At 45.0% G+C, this 20,466-nt stretch overlaps 1 protein-coding gene across 1 annotated transcript in view; it reads left to right on the top strand.

Annotated features, from left to right (window-relative positions):
* Positions 1-20,466, top strand: part of AK7 (adenylate kinase 7) — a 67,283-nt gene that overhangs the window by 32,712 nt on the left and 14,105 nt on the right. The window contains exons 6-12 of the mRNA XM_034992982.1: positions 3,690-3,770; positions 5,572-5,660; positions 6,391-6,481; positions 7,921-7,998; positions 8,860-9,009; positions 13,128-13,256; positions 14,909-15,038. Of these exons, the coding sequence (XP_034848873.1) occupies positions 3,690-3,770; positions 5,572-5,660; positions 6,391-6,481; positions 7,921-7,998; positions 8,860-9,009; positions 13,128-13,256; positions 14,909-15,038 (748 nt within the window). The remainder of the gene's footprint in view (positions 1-3,689; positions 3,771-5,571; positions 5,661-6,390; positions 6,482-7,920; positions 7,999-8,859; positions 9,010-13,127; positions 13,257-14,908; positions 15,039-20,466) is intronic.

Below are 20,466 nucleotides of genomic sequence, written 5' to 3'. Positions count from 1 at the left end.
TTTATTTATTTATTTATTTATTTATTTATTTATTTATTTATTTATTTATTCTTATGTTAATCCCCATACATTACATCATTAGTTTTAGATGAAGTGTTCCATGATTCATTGTTTGTGCATAACACCCAGTGCTCCATGCAGAATGTGCCCTCCTCAATACCCACCACCAGGCTAACCCATCCTCCCACCCCCTCCCCTCTAGAACCCTGTTTGTTTTTCAGAGTCCATCGTCTCTCATGGTTCGTCTCCCCCTCCAATTTCCCCCGCTTCATTCTTCCCCTCCCGCTACCTTCTTCTTCTTTTTTTTTTCTTAACATATATTGCATTATTTGTTTCAGAGGTACAGATCTGAGATTCAACAGTCTTGCACAATTCACAGCGCTTACCAGAGCACATACCCTCCCCAGTGTCTATCACCCAGTCACCCCATCCCCCCCCCCCCACCCCCCACTCCAGCAACCCTCAGTTTCCTGCAATTAAGAATTCCTCATATCAGTGAGATCATATGATACATGTCTTTCTCTGTTTGACTTATTTCACTCAACATAATACCCTCCAGTTCCTGCCTATTCTTTATCATCATCATCATCACTATCCTGATCATCTTGTTTTTTCCCTTTGTTTCCCATATCTTTTTTTGTTTGTTTGTTTCCCATTTCTTAATTTTTTCATCATTATAACCGTATTTATTTCAGAATCTCTACTAATTTATTTTCTGAACGCAATGCAAGTCTGATTTCACTCATGGTGGATTGCTCCCTCATCAGTGTTATAATTTTGGTTTGTGAGCCCATCTTTAGTAAGGTCTTTCAGTATAAAGTTTCTATTAGTAAGCATATTTTCTTGTGATTTCTGGAATTACAGTTATAAAGATAATCCTGTAATTTGGCATGGATTTTTAAAAATAGCATCTCTTTAAATCGTCAACATCCATTTCTTTATAACTCATCACCCCTAAAAACCTCATGTAAAAGAATTCTCAGGGAAAAGTGGGCAAAATGCACTTTGTATCAAAGTGTAAAGTGTATCTTCCAAAAGTACAGCTATAAAAGTCTCAAGTATATTCAGGGATCAGATGCCTTCAAGATTCATGATGGTCAGTGTGAAATGGGAATTCACAATGAGAATATGCCTTACGGTTTGTAATTGGCTTGACAGTCAATGCTGTGCCCTCAAACCAGCACCCATCTGCTACAGTGAGGTCAGCACCCTTGCCCCAGCTGTTGTCCCTTTACTGGAGCTTTAAAGGCCAGGGAAAGTCATGGGCGGGGGGGGGTTGCGGGGCAGGGGTGGTACAAGGAGCTTTGATTTGCCTCTCTGAAGTGCCCCAAGAGTCTCACTGCCTAAAATGCTTTTTATGTTAATTTTTGGTTCTGGAATCCCTACATCAAGCAGGTAATTTAAATGTGAAAGACAAACCATTGAGAAGTACAAAGTCAAGGTTAAAATTCTCAAGGGAGCCTTGGCTAGATCTGACACAATTCCTTGTCACCTTCTTCTGCCACACGTTGGAGTTTTTCCAGTTCACCCTTTTGTTGTGGATGAACCCTTCATATTGTGGCCCAACTCCTAACTTCACCAGATTGAGTGTTTGTCTCCTCTACTCGCATGGATTTCAAAACCCACGCACCTAGATCACGAGACCCTCGACTTCCCAGAGTGCCCACACTGTCCACTCTTCATCACTCTTGTTTTCACTTCTGTTTTTGGCCCCTAAGGATAGCTCTCATGTCCTTGAGAATTCTGCCATCCTCGAAGGATACTATTGGCATTTTAGATGGCATTTCTAGGTATTTGCACTCTGAGGTTTTAGATTTTTTTAATCCCCCATGGATTACCTGGAGCAGAGGAGAGACTCATTTTCCTGATAAAGGTTCCCAATTTCAACATGTGTGCTCGTGCACTCTGGGAGGGGTTTCCCATGACACCAAGCAATTCTTGGGCACCTGCCAGGCATCCTGTATTTCAACTCAATTCTGACACTATCTTCCTAGAAGTAACATCAGATCCTACAGGTTTAGGGCTCATTCCTGCAAGACTGCCCCCCACTTCCACCCAGTTGTGTTGTGGGCTTGTTGAACACAACCATCAAGAAAGAATTCTTGAGGGCGCCTGGGTGGCCAGTCGTTAAGCATCTGCCTTCGGCTCAGGTCACGATCCCAGAGTCCTGGGATCGAGCCCCGCATCGGGCTCCCTGCTCCGCGGGAAGCCTGCTTCTCCCTCTCCCGCTCCCCCTGCTTGTGTTCCTGCTCTCGCTCTCTCTCTCTCTGTCAAATAAATAAAATCTTTAAAAAAGAAAAAAGAAAGAATTCTTGAGTTATTGTATGGTACAACTTAGTAAGTTTATTTAAGTAGCACAGGACAGGACCTGTGGGCAGAAAGGGCTGCACTTTTGCTATATGAAGCTGGTGGTTATATGCTTAGTGTTCAAGGGGGAGGGGACGTGCAGGGGGCATGAGATCATAAATATTTCTTTGAATTTCTACTTGTAAAACTACTTTTGCAAGATTTCTCTGGTGCTTATCATTCAGTTCCATATTAACCATCTTTGAAATATCCAGGCAGTCACGAGACCCTTTAAGAATGTAGCAACCAGGGGGCATGAGTGGCTCAGTTGATTAAGCTCTTAGCTCAGGTCTTGATCTCAGGGTTGTAAGTACAAGCCCCACGTTGGGCTCCATGTTGGGCATGGAGCTTACTTAAAAAAAAAAAAAGAATGTAGCAACCAGTACATATTTGATCCTTACCAAAACTATGCAGGCTAGGTCAGCCTCCTGGGCTAAAGGTGGACATTTTTCTGTTTCTGTCCCTCATCAGTGGCCAGTCCAGGCTATCACCTGAGCTTCTGACCAACCCTTATAGGTTGGAGGTTCCGATGACCCCTCCCACCTCCCCAAGCCTTGGGTTTGATTAGTTTGCTAAGGGTGGCTCATGGAATTCAGAGAAACATTTTACTTACTAGATTACCAGTTTCTAATAAAAGAATATAACTCGGGAAGAGCCAGATGGAAAAGATGCACAGGGCAAGGTTTGGGGAAAAGCATGGAGCTTCTCTGCTATCCCCAAATCTCCACTGGTTCGCCAACCCAGAAGCTCTCCAAACCTTCTCCTTTGGGGTTTTTATGGAGGCTTCATCATGTTTGAGACAATCATTGGTCATTGGTGATTGAACTTGATCTGCATATCCCTGGAGATGGCAGGGGAGCTGGAAGTTGGCAATCAACCCACATCTTCAGGTTGGATCCCAAAGTCACCTGATTAACATAACAAAAGACACCTTTATCACTCTGTTTGCTTAAAAATTCCCATAGTTCTAAGAACTCATGCCAGATATGGAGATGAAGACCAAATATATATTTCTTATTGTGAATCACAATATCACAGCTTATATTGTGGCCCATTACTAAAAACTCCCTATGTATGTCCACCTCCCCTACTGCGTAAGTAAAGATCATCATGGAAGGACCCATCTTTATATCTCCCCTTTCCTGTAGGTGCCAGCATAGTGCATGCAGGTGTGAAGTCTTCACAAATAATTATCCCTGGCTTTCATTCAATTAAAAGTCCCCCCAAAATTTTAATAGTGGTCAGAGGCATTCATGTAGGACTCATTTTAACCACTAAAATAATCTGGTTTGGTATGATTAATAATACTACATTTAGCTTTTTTTCTCTCCTTTACCTAATAGGCCAAAAAATTTGCAACTTACGTGGTTGCTGCCGGACTTCAGTATGGAGTAGAAGGAGGCATCTTACATTATTTTTTTAAGGTATGACTTTTTAGTGACTACGAGATAAGAACCAAATTAGCCAGTACACATAAAGGATTTCAGATGTTGCAAATTATATGGACAACAGAACAGAGCAACAAAACAGAGAAAGATAGAAAGAAAGCCAGCAGTAGGGTTGGGAGGTTGTATCTTGAATATGATGGTCAGGGAAGGCCTTTCCCAAGATATGACACTTGAGCAGAAAGTGACAAGGGAGCTGGCTACTTTGCTTTCTGGGGGAAAGTCAGTAGGAACTGTAAGTGCAAAGACCTGAGGCAGAAATGTGTAGGTTGTGTTAAGGAACAGCAAATAGACGAGTGTAGCCAAAATACAGGAGAATAGTAGGCGATGAAGTTCATTTGTCCTTGTCTGTTCTCAGCTGCTCCTCACCTACCTGACCATTGAATGTTGGCTTTCTCAGGTTTCTGCCCCAGACCTTCTTGCCCCCCCCCTTTTTTTTTTTAAGATTTATTTATTTATTTGAGAGAGAGAGAGAGAGTGCACAAGTGGGAGGGGCAGAGGGAGAGGGAGAAAGAGAATCTCAAGCGGACTCTGCACTCAGTGCGGAGGCCAACACAGGGCTCCAGCTCACAACCCTGAGATGATGAGTTGAAACCAAGAGTCTGGACGCTTAAATGACTTTGCCACCCAGGCAACCCCCTCCTGTCTTCTCAATCTACACTCTTTTCCTGGGTTGGTCTGTCCATTCCCATGACTGGTGCCAATGACTCTCAAATATCAGTTTCTCCAGCAGGGCTCGCTCCTGAGTCCTAGCTTTGTGAATCTGGCTGCCTATTCAGCACCTTCACTTTGAATGTTTCACAAACCCAAACTCTACCTATAGTCACCCCCAAACCTGCTGTTCCTCCAGGACCCCATCTCAGAAAATGGGACCTTCTTCTACCCAGCTGCACCAACCAGCATCCAACTCCTTGCTCTTTCTCATCTGCCACAAAATCCCCACAGTAATAACAGAGCCAACCTCCTCAGTATCTCCTTCTCTCCAACCCCACTCTCCCAGCAGCTCCCCCACCCCCCACACAAGCTATAGGACATCTCTAGTCCACACAACTGGCCTGGCCTCCACCTCCCCATTTAGGCTCTTACTTTCCATCATTCCTTCATGAGGCAACAAAAGCAAATCTAATGATGTCACTTCACTGCTTAAAACCCTTCAATGGTTTCCCAAAGCCCAAAATATCTTACAAGATCCAGCGGTCTGCTGTGGCCCCCACCCCTACCTCTTTCACTCTTAAAAAGCAGTTTAAAATAATCTAGTACCTGACAGCTAAACACTATCCAGATTGTCTTTTTCTTTACTGAAATACTTAAATGCAGGGAAAAGACAAGGGTTTGGACTCTGAAGATCAGGGTTCAAATCCAGGCTCAGCAACTCATCAGCCACTTTATCTACTAAGCATTTCATCTTTGAACTGATAGCAATTACTCCAGCCCATGGGAGTAATTTTAGACTTTCATTCTCATTTTTTTCTTTTTGTGAGATTGGAAGGTGTCATGTATGTGAAAGCATTTCCCTTCTGTGTAGACACCATGCCAATGACGACTGAAGACAGTGCACGAGATTGTAGATTTCCTGAAAAGTATTTCAGCCTGAGGTTAGTTTCTCTTAATAGGCTTTGATCAGCAACTAAATCTCATCAGAGCTGATTTTCAAAACATCCCCTTTAGGCGATGACATCATCAGACAGCTGGGTCTTTTGGATGCCCCAGACTAGGGCTGTGTGTGAGCTCTAATAGTTACATACAGCCAGCGGAAAATACGCTTTTCCTTTTCTTCCAGATAGCTTGGTTGGGTGAGGTCCCTGCATTACCCGTGTTTGGAGATGGAACAAATGTAATTCCAGCAATTCATGTTCTTGACCTAGCAGGGTAAGTGTTCTCCTAGAGCTAGGACTTCCCCGGAAGTAATTGACTAATGTGTTTGTGTTTAAGCGACCACTTAGTGAGCACTCACCAAGCACTAAGACCCTTACGTGTGTCACTGTATTCGTTCTTCACAACCACCCTATGCACAAGGTCTACTTATTATCTCTGTTTTGTGTCTGGTGGCATAGTTCCACCATCTAAAAATGCCAGGAAAGCCCATAGCACAGTCTTCATCCAAAGGTAGGCTCTCCGAAATGTCGGGAGTCATGATTCCCCCGGGGTAGGAAATTGTAGTCCCCATACCGCTTCTTACTGCCCAGTGGTTCCCCTAAGAGAGGCACGGCTTCTCCGGATCTGTGTCTGACTCTGTGAACGCCCCTCCCCAAAGCACTGTTGAGAGATTCACAGGAGCGCCAGGTGAGTGGACTTCACGAACCGAAGTCCTGCCCCGGGGGGTCAGGTGCTCCTCGCAACGCACTGGGCGAAGCTGGAGCTGGATGGATCGGCCTTGAAGTCCTGGCCTTTCCACTTTCCCTAGTGGCTCTTCAGCCCGAGATGCGTTCCTTGACCATCCCAGCTTCCCCGTCTGTAGAGATCATCGTCCCACCCCCGACCATGTTGGAAATGAAGTGAGATACTGCCTGGCTCCCCGGGGCGGTGGTCGGTGGACTCTCCTTGACTCCATCTCTTTTGCTTTCTCCCCCTGGTGGTGGTTTCTCCTGGTGGGCTGCAGAGTGATACAAAACATCATAGACCACGTGCCGAAGCTTCATTACCTGGTTGCAGTGGATGAGTCTGTTCATACCCTGGAAGACTTGGTCAAGGTACAGCCGTTCCATCCTGTATTTGATTGCATTTCTTAAACTGTTTTAGCCCCCAAAGTATAGCAATGGAATCAGGTGTGCTAAGGCTGGGGACTCCGCAAATCGAATATCCTGAAAACCAAAGTTACTATCCGCTTCTGCAGTGTATGTGTTGGGAAATTTACAATCAAGATGTTTGATGGTCTGTTCACGGAACAAGTGGGAGAGGCCGCTGTGGGGCCAAGACACACACGAATCCCACAGGGGGGTTACTAAAATGTGTCCTTGCCCCAAAGTACTGATATGGTCAGTTTCCCTAAACCTACTGGCGGCTTCCAGGGGCTCTAGGTTTGTGGGGGCTGTCTCTCCAGTCCAGGCCACTTGTTACCTTGTAGCCCAGCTAGCTCAGCGAGTGTAGCCTTCCCCTACTCATCTTTTAACATTCAGCTCAGGGGCACCTGGGTGGCTCAGTCGTTAAGCGTCTGCCTTGGGCTCAGGGCATGATCTCAGGGTGCTGGGATAAAGCCCCACATCTGGCTCCCTGCTCAGCGGGAGCCGCCTCCTCCCTCTCCCACTCCCCCTGCTTGCGTTCTTTCTCTTACTGTGTCTCTGGCTGTCAAATAAATAAATAAAATCTTTAAAAAAAAACAAAAACGGGCGCCTGGGTGGCTCAGTTGGTTGAGCAACTGCCTTCGGCTCAGGTCATGATCCTGGAGTCCCGGGATCGAGTCCCGCATCAGGCTCCCTGCTCGGCGGGGAGTCTGCTTCTCCCTCTGACCCTCCTCCCTCTCATGCTGTCTCTCATTCTCTCTCTCTCTCAAATAAATAAATAAAATCTTTAAACAAACAAACAAACAAACAAACAAAACCCAAAAACATTCAGCTCAGATTTCATCCTCCGGAAGACCTCTCTGCCTCCTTCCCACCTCCCGCATGGGCCAGGCGCCTCTTTCCCCAGCACCCCCTCTGCAGGTGATCCGCACAATCATCTGTGTACTGCTGCCTCCCCTTCAGACTGGGAGCCCCCTGAGGGCAGGTCCTGCCTTACTCATCTCTGTCTCCAGTCTCTGGTGTGCAGTGGTGAATGTTGAATATTTGCAAAACAAATGAATCAATGAATACCCTCAGGGCACCCGCCCTTTACAAAAAAAAAGAAAGAAAGAAAAAGAAAAAATTATTGGGTGCCTGGGTGGCTGAGTTGTTGGGCATCTGCCTTCGGCTCAGGTCATGATCCTGGGGTCCCTGGATCGAGTCCTGCATCGGGCTCCCTGCTCAGCGGGAAGCCTGCTTCTCCCTCTCCCACTCCCCCTGCTTGTGTTCCTGCTCTTGCTATCTCTCTGTCAAATAAATAAATAAAATCTTAAAAAAAAAATTTATTCATTTATATTGACATTCATTTAAGACATTTGTATTAAAATCTTACAAGCAAACCAAATAGTATTTCTATTTTCCTCTAACAGTGCATCAGTAAAAATACTGGCCCTGGGAAAATCCAGAAAATACCCAGAGAAAATGCTTTCCTAACCAAGGACTTAACAGTGAGTAGTAAGAGATTCTTTTCCTAAATGTATTGGTTCTTGAGGGATTTGGGGTCCGAATTCCTGGCTTCCAGTTTTATCTTTGCTCCTCCTGCACAGGTTTACTTTTACCCTAAAGCAATTTCCTCTTGTCTTCTGAGAGCTTCTGTTTTCTTTTCTGAAAAACCCTCAGAGGTCCTGGTCAGAAAACGTACTTGAAAACTATTTGATAGGTAAATGCTTTACAGACACTGGATGTCCCTCTTTTTGGCCTCTTTGTATAATTCACACAGGAACCCGGGATTTCTGATTTCATTGCAACAGAAACCTACCCAGCTTTAGTCAGCAGTGTGCCCTTTGAGCTTGCTTTAGGACACAATTTTTTAAATTATTTTATTATTATTATTATTAGGAATAAATTGCATCAAAACACTACGTTTGAGAATTTTCTGGAAGGACTGGTATCACTGGTTGCCTCTGGGGAACAGAGCCGAGTGGGTGGTGATGGGGGTCAAAGAGAACGCTTTCCTCTATACTTTTTCTTTTGGATTTTGAGCCAAGGGATTGCACTATTCAAAGAACAGATACAGTTACAATTTGCAAAAAAAGAAACCTTACACTGGGACTTCCAGCATCCCCCTGCTCTGAGCTGCTTGTCTAAGAGCCAGATGCTGCCTGTCCTGAGCGCAGAGGTGGGAAGAGCTTAGAATTCTCACGGAAGACCACAGGGGGCGCTCTGTCAACACCGAGTGCCACCGTTGATTGACTTCCATGTTTTGTGACTGTATATTTTTTTCTTTAATCACAGTGATTTTGGTCTGTTGTAACTGTCAAAGTGAAAGAAAAGTCAAGTCAAATTTCTAATATTCCTTTATCTCTTAGCAAGAGTGCCTTGACCATTTACTGGTCAATTTGAGAATGGAAGCACTTTTTGTGAAGGAGAATTTTAACATTCGATGGAGTGCCCAAACAGGATTTGTGGAAAATATCAACAATATCCTCAAAGAGTACAAGCAAAGCAGAGGACTATTGGTAACTATAACAATTTTCCTGTTTTGATAGCCTGTTTCAATTCAACTGTAACAATTTCCTGTTTCCTGTTTTAAATTGGGATTTAAGCAAAGTAAATGAAACTTTTAGTATAATCACACGAGTGAAAATATTTTCTTTTTCAAATGTCCCAATTTCTTTTTTTTTAAATCAAAGCAGTTTTATTTGTTTTTTTTTTTTAAGATTTTATTTATTTATTTGAGAGAGAGAGAATGAGAGACAGATAGCAAGAGAGGGAAGGGGGTCAGAGGGAGAAGCAGACTCCCTGCCGAGCAGGGAGCCCGATGCGGGACTCGATCCCGGGACTCCAGGATCATGACCTGAGCTGAAGGCAGTCGCTTAACCAACTGAGCCACCCAGGCGCCCCAAATGTCCCAATTTCTAAAATCAAGTTCTTTTTAAAATTTGATCCATTTGTTCATGTCTAACAATGTATGTATATATTATATTAATGTCAACCAAATATTAAACATTTTAAAGTTAATACAGATAATGACTGTTATGCTTGACACAAATTGAGCATGATAGTAAGTTCAAAACTGACTGCCACAGCACTGTCTATATACGGAAAAGTAGCAAGTGCATCCTGGCCTGACTGTTTCAGCTCAGGTTACCTACAGGAGACCGTTGGTGGGAGGTGGAAAGGAGAAGACTGATTGTTACTTTGGGTTTTTTTTGTTTTGTTTTTTTTAAAGATTTTATTTATTTATTTGAGAGAGAGAGAATGAGACAGAGAGCATGAGAGGGAGGAGGGTCAGAGGGAGAAGCAGACTCCCTGCCGAGCAGGGAGCCCAATGCGGGACTCGATCCTGGGACCCCAGGATCATGACCTGAGCCGAAGGCAGTCGCTTAACCAACTGAGCCACCCAGGCGCCCCGATTTTTTTTTTTTTAAGATTTTATTTATTTGACAGAGAGAGCACAAGCAGAGGGAACAGCAAGCAGAGGGAGAGGGAGAAGCAGGCTCCCCGCTGAGCAGGGAGCCCGATGTGGGACTCGATCCCAGGACCCTGGGATCACGACCCGAGCTGAAGGCAGCCGCTTAACCGACTGAGCCACCCAGGCGTCCCCTGATTGTTACTTTGATCTCTTCCTGTTGGCCAGGGGATTCACTGGTCATTTATCATCAAACTCGTCAAAGTAGACATGCTTATCTCCACATTATAGATGATGAAACTGAGGCTCAGAGAGGTTAAGCAATTTCTTCAAGGTCACACAGCTAATCAGAGATTCGAACTAGCTGGGATGCAGACTTAGCTAGAACAGCCTAACTTCAGTGTCCCCACACCTCCCTCGCTGAAATCAGCTATATGTAGCCCTTACCCAGCTCCTTGATTTACCCCAGGGAAGCATCCCAAAGAGGATAGTGGGTAATACATTAAACATGTGTTGAAAACTGTCGGGTAGCCTATAAGAAACAGGTGCCATCCTAAACATAGCTACCACTGTGCATGGGAGACTCCATACAAGCAAGAACAGTATCATCATTGTGTCCTAAGAACCATATTCTCCTGAAAAACATGCCTAGTTAAGAGTAAGTAGGAGCGGGGCGCCTGGGTGGCTCAGTCATTAAGCGTCTGCCTTCGGCTGGGGTCATGACCCCAGGGTCCTGGGATCGAGCCCCACGTCGGGCTCCCTGCTCCGCGGGAAGCCTGCTTCTCCTTCTCCCTCTCCCCCTGCTTGTGTTCCCTCTCTCGCTGTGTCTCTGTCAAACAAACAAACAAACAAACAAACAAATAAATAATCTTAAAAAAAAAAAAGAGTAAGTAGGAGATGTGCCTCTCAGCAAAGGAAACAGTGATGTCTTTAGCATCTGAAATACCCATCTTAAGTACTTGGAGCCTATCCTGAGACACACAAGACCCAACTCAAGTGGTGAGACTAGTGTTGTCCTCTGTGCGTCCAAATGGAAAACAACACAGTTAGGGTACAAGGACATGACACCTTAAAGAAATAACATGGTTCCCGATTAGCAACACTGGACAGAACATGATAGAGGGAATAAGCATCTCTAAAAAAAAATTTTTTTAAAGATTTTATTTATTTGAGACAGAGAGAGAGAGAGAGAGAGAGCACAAGCAGGGGGAGGAGGCAGAGGGAGAGGGAGAAGCAGACTCCCCACTGAGCAGGACCCTGGGATCATGACCTGAATCGAAGGCAGACGGTTAACCGATGAGCCACCCAGGCGCCCCAAGCATCTCTAAAAATTGAAGAGTCTATCCATCCCTGGGGACGTTGGTCAGCGTAGATGCATAGGACAGGAAACTACCCAGGATAAGGCAGACTGTGCCATACCAGTGACATCCCAAAACATGGAGTCTTAAGCCAAGGGCTTCCATGATTCTGGTCCCCTTAGCAAGGCAAGGTGGTCCCTGTTGCAGACAGATGCATCAAGCTACCATGACTGGATGCCACTAAATAGCCCGTTCCTCTAACTCTTCATGTTCCAAATGATGCTCATCAACAACCCTCCCTGCCTGTCTACTCTGAGGGAACAAATGTACCAGACAAGTGCACTTGGAGTTCGGAGTTCAGGGGTAGTCAGACTTCTCACTATTAAGTGAATAAACTGCCGTTCTGGTTTCTCACCTGGCTGAGGTGTGCCTACCCCAAGAGACAGATCTGCCATCGGTGTGTGGACAAAATGGTGCTCGTGAACATGCTCAGTTGAGAGCTGGACCTCAGACCATAGTGAATGCACCAAGCCCACCCAGGAGCACAGCCCTGCCCATCAAGACTCTGCTTGAGCTGCTTTCTCCGACACCCTTCCACCGCACGCCATCTTGGTCATCACCATTGTCCCGAAAGGATCCCTCACCAGATAAGACCAGTCATGTTCACCGTCCTCACCCAGCCCCCCTGCAATGTCCCTGTTTATTTCCTTCACAGCCGTGGTCTCCTCGTCTGTCAAATGGTAGTAATAATAACCACAACCAACTTGGTGGCTGAAATTACATGACCTTTAAGCACATGGACACTCTGCCAATGGAAATTCTTCCCATCAGCCTGATTTTGGTTATTAATATGCCTTACAAAATACGAGGCTTCAGTTCCACAACTGTTTGGATCATTTTGCAAGAAATGACTGCTACTGATATTTTGAATTCTGTTGGAAATAAACATTTACTCCCTGGTTACAAATGTCACAGTTTCTGGAGCATTCAAGCAAGTTTTGGCAGAAGAAATGGTGGGGCTTTTTGTTTTGTTTTTTTTTTTGATGAGTATATTTTTAAAAACTAGAATAAATTAACTGTGCTAAAAAGTAAAGTATGATTAAAAACCCAGTCAGTCCAGAAACAATATTCATGAGGCAATAATCTAAGCCCCCGCACACTGGACCAGAAATTCTGTCTTTGTTGTCTTTGTAAGAGTAATATGACTCATATGTGGAATTTAAGAAACAAAACAGATGAACGTTGGGGAAGGGAAGGAAAAATAAAATAAGATGAAATCAGAAGGGGAGAAAAACCATAAGAGGCTCTTAACTCTAGAAAACAAACTGAGGGTTGCTGGAGGGGAGGTAGGTCGGGGGATGGGGTACCTGGGTGATGGGCATTAGGAGGACATGGGATGAAATGAGTACTGGTGTTCTATGCAACTGATGAATCACTGAACTCTACCTCTGAAGCTAATAATACAGTATATGTTAACTAAATTGAATTTTAAGTAAAAATTTTTAAAAAGAAGTAATATAGTAGTGTGTAATGCTCAAGTACTTTGTTCTTTAGTACTTTTTAGTACTTTGTTTTTAGTACTTTTAGTACTTTGTTCTTTTAGTACTTCTAGTATGTCCAGAGCACATCTCATTGAGCGTTGTGTCCCCCATGGTTGGTCGGTGCACATAGTAGATGCTCAATAAGTCCCTGCTGAACGAATGAACAGGAAGGGCCACTCCCTGATTGGGGAGCAGCGCTGCGAGGACGATGTGGCACTGACCACAGAGGCCGGCCATGGAGGAAGTGACTCTAGAGACTTGACAGAGGAGAGTTAGCCTGCAGGACCCCGAGATGTTCAGGAAAGGCACCCCCTGACATGAAAAACACTCTGTCGAGCTACAGCTTGTTCACCACTCACTGGATGGTCCTTGTTCTCCTTTTGCAGCCGATCAAGATCTGCATTCTGGGTCCTCCTGCTGTGGGAAAATCCAGTATTGCCGAAGCCTTGTCTAAGTATTACAAGTTGCATCACATTAAGTTGAAGGATGTTATTTCCGAAGCCATAGCGAAACTGGTAATATTTCTACTACTTCACTGGGAATTTTTACATCCTAAAAATGCTTTTCTTAGTCTTGTAACAAGGAAGCCACTAATTTTACGTGGCATCCTGCAAAGAGATTTGTTATTTTAATTGGATTTTGTTTTTGGCCCTAGTTATGAAAACAGAGCATCCCACAGGACGTTCCTCTGTGAGATGGAAGCATCTTTCATGGGGTGCCCTTGAAATTTAGTCTGTCTCCAGCTGTTGCTAAAAAATGTATCTTGTATGTTGACTGGAACATTTTTAGGGTTTTTTTCTGTTTTTGTTTTTTGTTTTTTAAGTAGGCTTCATGGCCAGCATGGAGTCCAACGTGGGGTCTGGACTCACCACCCTGAGATCAAGACCTGAGCTGAGATCAAAAGTCGGATGCTTAACTGACTGAACTACCCGGGCACCCCAATTTTTTTTTAGATTTTTTTATTCTTGATGTGTGTTTCTCAGAGTATTATCAGACTATTTATTAACTGCTTTAAAAGAAAGAGACTATTGGGTGCCTTCATGGCTCAGTTGGTTAAGCTTCCGACTCTTGATTTTGGCTCAGGTCATGATCTTGGGGTCATGAGATCAAGCCCCTCACTGGGTTCCACATTGGGTATGGAGCCTGCTTAAGATTCTCTCTCTTGGGTGCCTGGGTGGCTCAGTTGGTTAAGCGACTGCCTTCGGCTCAGGTCATGATCCTGGAGTCCCGGGATCGAGTCCCGCATCGGGCTCCCTGCTCAGCAGGGAGTCTGCTTCTCCCTCTGACCCTCCCCCCTCTCATGTGCTCTCTCTCTCTCATTCTCTCTCTCAAATAAATAAAATCTTAAAAAAAAAAAAAAAGATTCTCTCTCTCTCTCTCTCTCCCCTTCTGGCCCTCCCCCCTTGCATGCACGCATACACTTCCTCTCTCTCTCTCTCTCAAAAAAAAAGAGAGACTATTTTCTTAGAGCAGTTTTAGGTTCATAGCAAAACTGGGAGGTAGGTACAGAGATTTTCTACTCATCCCCTACCCTTTGCATGCATAAGCTCCTGCATTATCAACACCCCCTCCAGAATGGTTACGTTAGTTACAACTGTTGAACTTATACTGACACTTCATTATCACCCAAAGCCCACTGTTTACTTTAGGGTTGTTCTTGGTGTTACACATCCTATGGGTTTGGACAAATGTATAATGACATGTACTTACCATTATAGTACCTCACGGAGTAGTTTTACTGCCCTAAAAATCCTCTGTGCTCTGCCTATTCATCCCAACCTCCCCTCAGCTAACTGCTTTTTATCATTTTATTGGAAATGGTAGCTACTATGGTATATTTCCTTAAATGATTCCTGAAAGTCTTAATTTCTACAAAATGTGTTTCCTTCAAGTAAGATATCACCTGACACCTAGAAAAGTGTTGATTCTTAAGCAGTTCTGGTGTTAACACAGAAATGGATTCTTCTCCTAAAATAGAGTAAGAAAAACCTCGAGGCTCTCAACCATCTTTGTAGATACACACATCCTGACAACTTGCACAATGACTGTGGGTGAGCGTATTCCCTATTTGGACACCAGCCTTTTCCAGGATCGTGCGCCAGATGATTTTGCGAGTAGCAGATCTGTGCGGGGCGTCATCCAATTTGAATATCCCTGTGGTATGTAGGAGGCGATTGTCACACCTAAGGATGAAGGGGAAGAGGAAGAAGAAGGTGAGGAGGAGGAAGAGGAGGAGAATGTGGAAGATGCACAGGAGCTCTTGGATGGCATCAAAGAAAGCATGGAGCAGAATGCAGGTAGCGTGCCCAGCTCGGGGCTGCTCTTGTTAACAGGCTTTGTTTCCTTGTTATAAAAGACTACTTGTTTACTTCATAAAGTACAGAACATATAACACAGAAATTTCAATCATAATCCCACCCTGGCCTCCCCAGGAGGAAAAAATCACCATTGATATTTGGTGACTATCTGATCATAGGATGGGAAAGAACTCCCTAAGTTAACAATAATAAAAGACCAAGTGTATAGTCATAAATATTTTAGAAGCATCAAAAATCATTAATTAGGGTGCCTGGGTGGCTCAGTTGGTAAGCTTCTGCCTTCGGCTCAGGTCATGATCCTGGGGTCCTGGGATCAATCCCTCATCTGGCTCCTTGCTCAGCAAGGGGTCTGCTTTTCCCTCTACCCCTCCCCCCTGCTCCTGATATCTCTCTCTCTCAAATAAATAAATAAAATCTTAAAATCATTAATTAAAAGGCAAGGGACAAACCAGGAAAAGATATTTGCCACTAACATGATAAAGACGTAATATCCTTAATATATAAAATGCTCAGGCAAACTAGTAAGAAAATCATTAGATCCTTAATAGAAAAAAGTGGATGAATAACATGGAGCCATAATACATTCAGGAAGAAATACAAATAAGTGGAAAAATATCCTTACTCATTGGGTAACTGTAAGCAGTTTGTTGAACAAACTCACTGGGGTGAGGGGTCACTTTAAACACAAACTCGGGACCCATTCTCTCCCCTCTCCCGCTTGCACAGAGTTTCAGGCTGGTTCCATTGCAACTCCTAGATAATAAGTAAGTAGTCTCTTTGTTCATGCTTTAAGAAGTCCATGCCAACCAGATAACTGCAAGCTGTTTTGAACTTAGACATTTCCAAGGACCTGGTTACTTGGCAGAAAACCAGTGTAATTATTCGGAAACTAAAACCACTTCATTTTGATTTATGTAGACAGTCGAGATCCTCCACCAAACTGGTTTTACTGGTATCACCTATAGACTAGTCCAACGTGTGAGCACTGGACTCTGATCCAACGGACTTTCTCCCCTCGTCACCCCCTCAAGCACGTTTGGCTTCTTTCACTTACCCCCTGCTCCTCTCCTCTTTGCTGGTGGCTGTTTCTGATCCTCCAGCGTTGGGCTGGGTGGGTGGGAAGTGGGGAAGAAGGACAGAGGCCTAAGCTGGGCCTGGGGACAGATGGCTCCTTCCTGGTGTTGCCCTTCACAGACCCTCCCACTGAGGACCACCCACTGCATTCCTGGGGGCACAACTCTTGACTGCCCTCCCCACCTCTGGTCTTCTAGCACAGAGGCCGTTTGTCCCTCCAGGTGGTCCTCTCGCCAGCCACTCGGCTTCAAGAATTCTAGTGTCTCCATGCCTTCCTCTGAAGGTATCTCTCCCCCACCTCTCCTTGCCCCAGGCCACTCCAGTCTGGTGTTTAGGGGTGGAGAACATGGGCTTGTATGCACACACTGGATGTCCACTTCAAACAGGTAGCTGATTATCTGTGTCTTGGTTTCTGCTTTGGTATGGGCTGGGCCAGGAGGAAATGGAATTTAGAATCCTGGAGATATCCCAGAGGAAAAGGAAGGTACACAGAAAACCCAGTTTATTTTTCGAAAAATTTTTAATTAAAAAATTTTACTTATTTATTATTATTATTTTAAAGTAAGTAGGCTCCACACCCAGCGTCAGGCTTGAACTCACGACCCTGAGATCAAGCATCACACGCTCTCCTGACTGAGCCAGCCAGGTGACCCTTTTTTTTTTTTTAACGTCATCCCTGTGTCTGACACGGGGCTCAAACTCACGACCTCGAGATCAAGAGTAGCATCCTCTACTGACTGTAGAAAACCCAGGTTAATACTTTGAGAGAAAACATTGCCCCTGCCTCACCTATGAGATACGTGGGAGCCAGGATGCTGGTTTTAGGGAGACTACCAGCATCCTGGCTCCCACCACTTGGGGAAGGAGAAACAACCCAAGATAAGACATTCCGCTGTGAGGACACCTGGGGAAGGAAATCTGGCAAGGCCACAGGAGAGGGTGGAGGGCTGGGATGGTAAGGAATCTACAGGTGTCCATGGCCCTGGGTGTATACACCGGAAGCCTGAGAGCTAAGGCCAGAGCAGAGCGCTGGGAGTGGAACACCACCACCCCAAGAGGAGATGGAAGAGCGTCTAGGATTCAGGCTAATGGGATGAGACAAACCCTGGACAATATTTATTGGACAGAGACATGTAATTGGTCTTTGCAAGAACCCAAAAATCGTATCCAAAGTGTGTCACTGCTCTGCTCAAGCTCAAGAAGGGCCTATCCTTGGCAGCCAACTCTGTTCTGCCCCCAAATGTAAAGAGAGGCCACTCTGGGGACACCTGGGTGGCTCAGTCGGTTGAGCGTCTGCCTTCGGCTCAGGTCATGGTCCCCGGGGTCCTGGGATCGAACCCTGCGTCAGGCTCCTTGCTCAGCAGGGAGCCTGCTGCTTCCCCTGCTTGTGCTCTCTCTCTGTCTCTGTCTCTCTCCCTGACAAATAAATAAATACAATCGTAAAAAAAAAGGAAAAAAAAGAGAGGCCACGCTGGGTCAGCAGCCTCTGCCCCGAGGGACCCTGGAAGGGGACAGAGGAAGTGGCCTGCAGCCACCCCCCACCCCTTCCTACAAGATTGGAAGAGTTCATTCAGTCCCCTTTAACCTTAGGAAGGTTTTTTGTTGTTGTTGTTTGTTTGTTTGTTTTTCTTCCTCAAGTTTGTCCTCAAATCCTTCCTGTTCGTATTTACCTGAAACTAGAACGTGGACCTTGATTATGTTTGGACAAAGCAAGGCCTCTGAGCTCCCTGCACAGACCTACATAGAAATTACACAACCCAAGCGAGGACAGAGGTCAGCTCGCTTTTCCCTCCCATGACCCAATTTGTTAGTAAATAACTCACGATTCCAGCGAAACCAATTTCACAATCGCGCAGTGGGGCACCTCCATGTCCTGAGAATTCCACTCCAGTCGGCCCCTGACAATGCAGCCAAAATGGGGGCTTGGTTAAACCGGAACGCACCAGGTTGCCGATTCTTTGTGCTCACTTTATGTGTTTCAAAAGCATTGTGGGATTAGTTGAAACTAGTTGGTGGGGGCGCCTGGGTGGCTCAGCCGTTGAGCGTCTGCCTTGGGCTCCGGTCATGGTCCCAGGGTCCTGGGATCGAGCCCCGCGTCGGGCTCCCTGCTCAGCGGGGAGTCTGCTTCTCCCTCTCCCTCTCCCCCTGCTTGTGTTCCCTCTCTTGCTGTGTCTCTGTCAAATAAATAAGTAAAATCTTGGGCGCCTGGGTGGCTCAGCCGTTAAGCGTCTGCCTTCGGCTCAGGTCATGGTCCCAGGGTCCTGGGATCGAGCCCCGCATCAGGCTCCCTGCTCAGCGGGGAGTCTGCTTCTCTCCCTCCCTCTGCTTCTCCTCCTGCTCATGCTCTCTCTCTCTATCTCTGTGTCTCGAATGAATAAAAAAAAAAAACTTTTAAAAAAGAAATATTTAATGATCTAAGAGTAGCTTTCCTGGCACTATTAATCACTCTAGTTAAATCAAACTTAGCAAATAAAGCTTCTGGAATAAATATAATCACAAAAGGAATACAGTGATAGCTCCTTTGAGTCAACTGTAACAAGAAAACCTAATTCTACAAAGCTCTAGAAAATTATTTGTTTTAAATTACTAGCTATGTACTAGAAAAGATAATTGTGGAACATTCAATTAAGATAAAAGGATTGGCTTAAATAGAAAAAATTCTGAAAACATTAAGCAGGAACATGTTTAATAATTTAAAAGTTTCGGGGCACCTGGGTGGCTCAGTAGTTAAGCGGCTGCCTTCGGCTCAGGTCATGATCCCAGGGTCCTGGGATCGAGCCCTGCATCAGGCTCTCTGCTCAGCAGGGAGCCTGCTTCTCCCTCTCCCACTCCCCCTGCTTGTGTTCCCTCTCTCGCTGTCTCTCTCTGTCAAATAAATAAATAAAAATCTTAAAAAAAAAATAAAATAAAATAAAACTAGTTGGTGGAGTTCCAGGTAGTCATTGGACTAGTCTTTCAACTTTTCTGTGAGTTTGAAAATAAAAATTGGGGGCGCCTGGGTGGCTCAGTAGGTTAAGCATCCGCCTTTCGCTCAGGTCATGATCTCAGGGTCCTGGGATTGAGCCCCGAGTGGGGCTCCCTGCTCAGCGGGGAGTCCGCTTCTCCCTCTCCCTCTGCTGCTCCCCCTGCTTGCGCTCTCTCTCTCAAATGAATAAATAAAATCTTTTAAAAAATGAAAATAAAAATTGGGGGGAGGGAGGACGTACGTAACTGTATCAACATCCTAGTGTCTATCCTCTGCATGGATTATTTTGAAACGTTGGATGCACCTATTTTTTGAAACGTGTTTTAGTAATTGTGAATATGGATTCATGTTAGCATTTTAAATATTACTTGAATGTGAAAGATAGACTTAAAAAAAAAAAGCAGGTGGTGTTTTGAACGCTGTCCAGTAGAGCTGTGTTCATTCATTTCAAAGTAGAAGTGACAGTCCCCTTCCAAGGAGCCCCACACTGCCAAGGTCATGGGTGTATCTCTAGGAGGTCACAGTTCTCTAGAGAGAGCCATTTGAGCTTGGCCCTTTGTGTACCCACATTCCACAGTTATCAGAAACTGCTGCTCGAGGTCCCTTCTTGCATACTGAACACTGCAGCTCTGCAACAAACAGGAGCGAACGGCAAAGCTGGCTGGCTGAACTCAACCAAGGGATGCATGGAGGGGCCTGAAGCTTGATTTCTGAGCATGTATGTGCCTTTGCCTCAGCAACAGAAACTTTGAAAATCAGAAATAGACTGCTTAGATAAAACTCATCTTCGAATTTTGCTGAATCCCTCGACATTTTATTTGGCTTTATTTCTTTGCACCACAGTAAACCTTACTGAGAAATAATGTCAAATCATTTCGAGGAATTTCATTATACGAAATAACGCCTTTGATTTTCTTTCTTTCTTTCTTTCTTTTTTTTTTTTTTGGTCTCAGCCCTAACATTTAAATTTCTGGAAGATGCAATTAGTTTTGAATCAGTTCCTGCCTAATGAGTTGTGTGGCAATGGGAGGTAGAAGAAAGAAGAGGTGTTTTAATGACATCATTTTATTGTCATTAATACAGTGATTAAAAGACACCAAAAACTCGGATGCCTGGGTGGCTCAGTCAGTTAAGTGTCTGCCTTTGGCTCGGGTCAGGATCCCAGGGTCCTGGGATTGAGGGAGTAGGACTCCTTGCTCAGCTGGGCGTCTGCTTCTCCCTCTCCCCCTGCCTGTGCTCTCTTGCTTTCTCTCTGTCAAATAAATAAATAAAATCTTAAAAAAAAAAAAAAAAAGGGGCGCCTGGGTGGCTCAGTCGTTGGGCGTCTGCCTTCGGCTCAGGTCATGATCCCAGGGTCCTGGGATCGAG

The sequence above is a fragment of the Mirounga leonina genome, unplaced genomic scaffold (assembly GCF_011800145.1).
Source record: "Mirounga leonina isolate KUSES-001 unplaced genomic scaffold, KU_Mleo_1.0 Mir_82, whole genome shotgun sequence".
NCBI classification, from domain to species: Eukaryota; Metazoa; Chordata; class Mammalia; order Carnivora; family Phocidae; genus Mirounga; species Mirounga leonina.
Note: the sequence above shows the minus strand (reverse complement) of the source record. Positions and strands in the feature narration are given on the sequence as shown.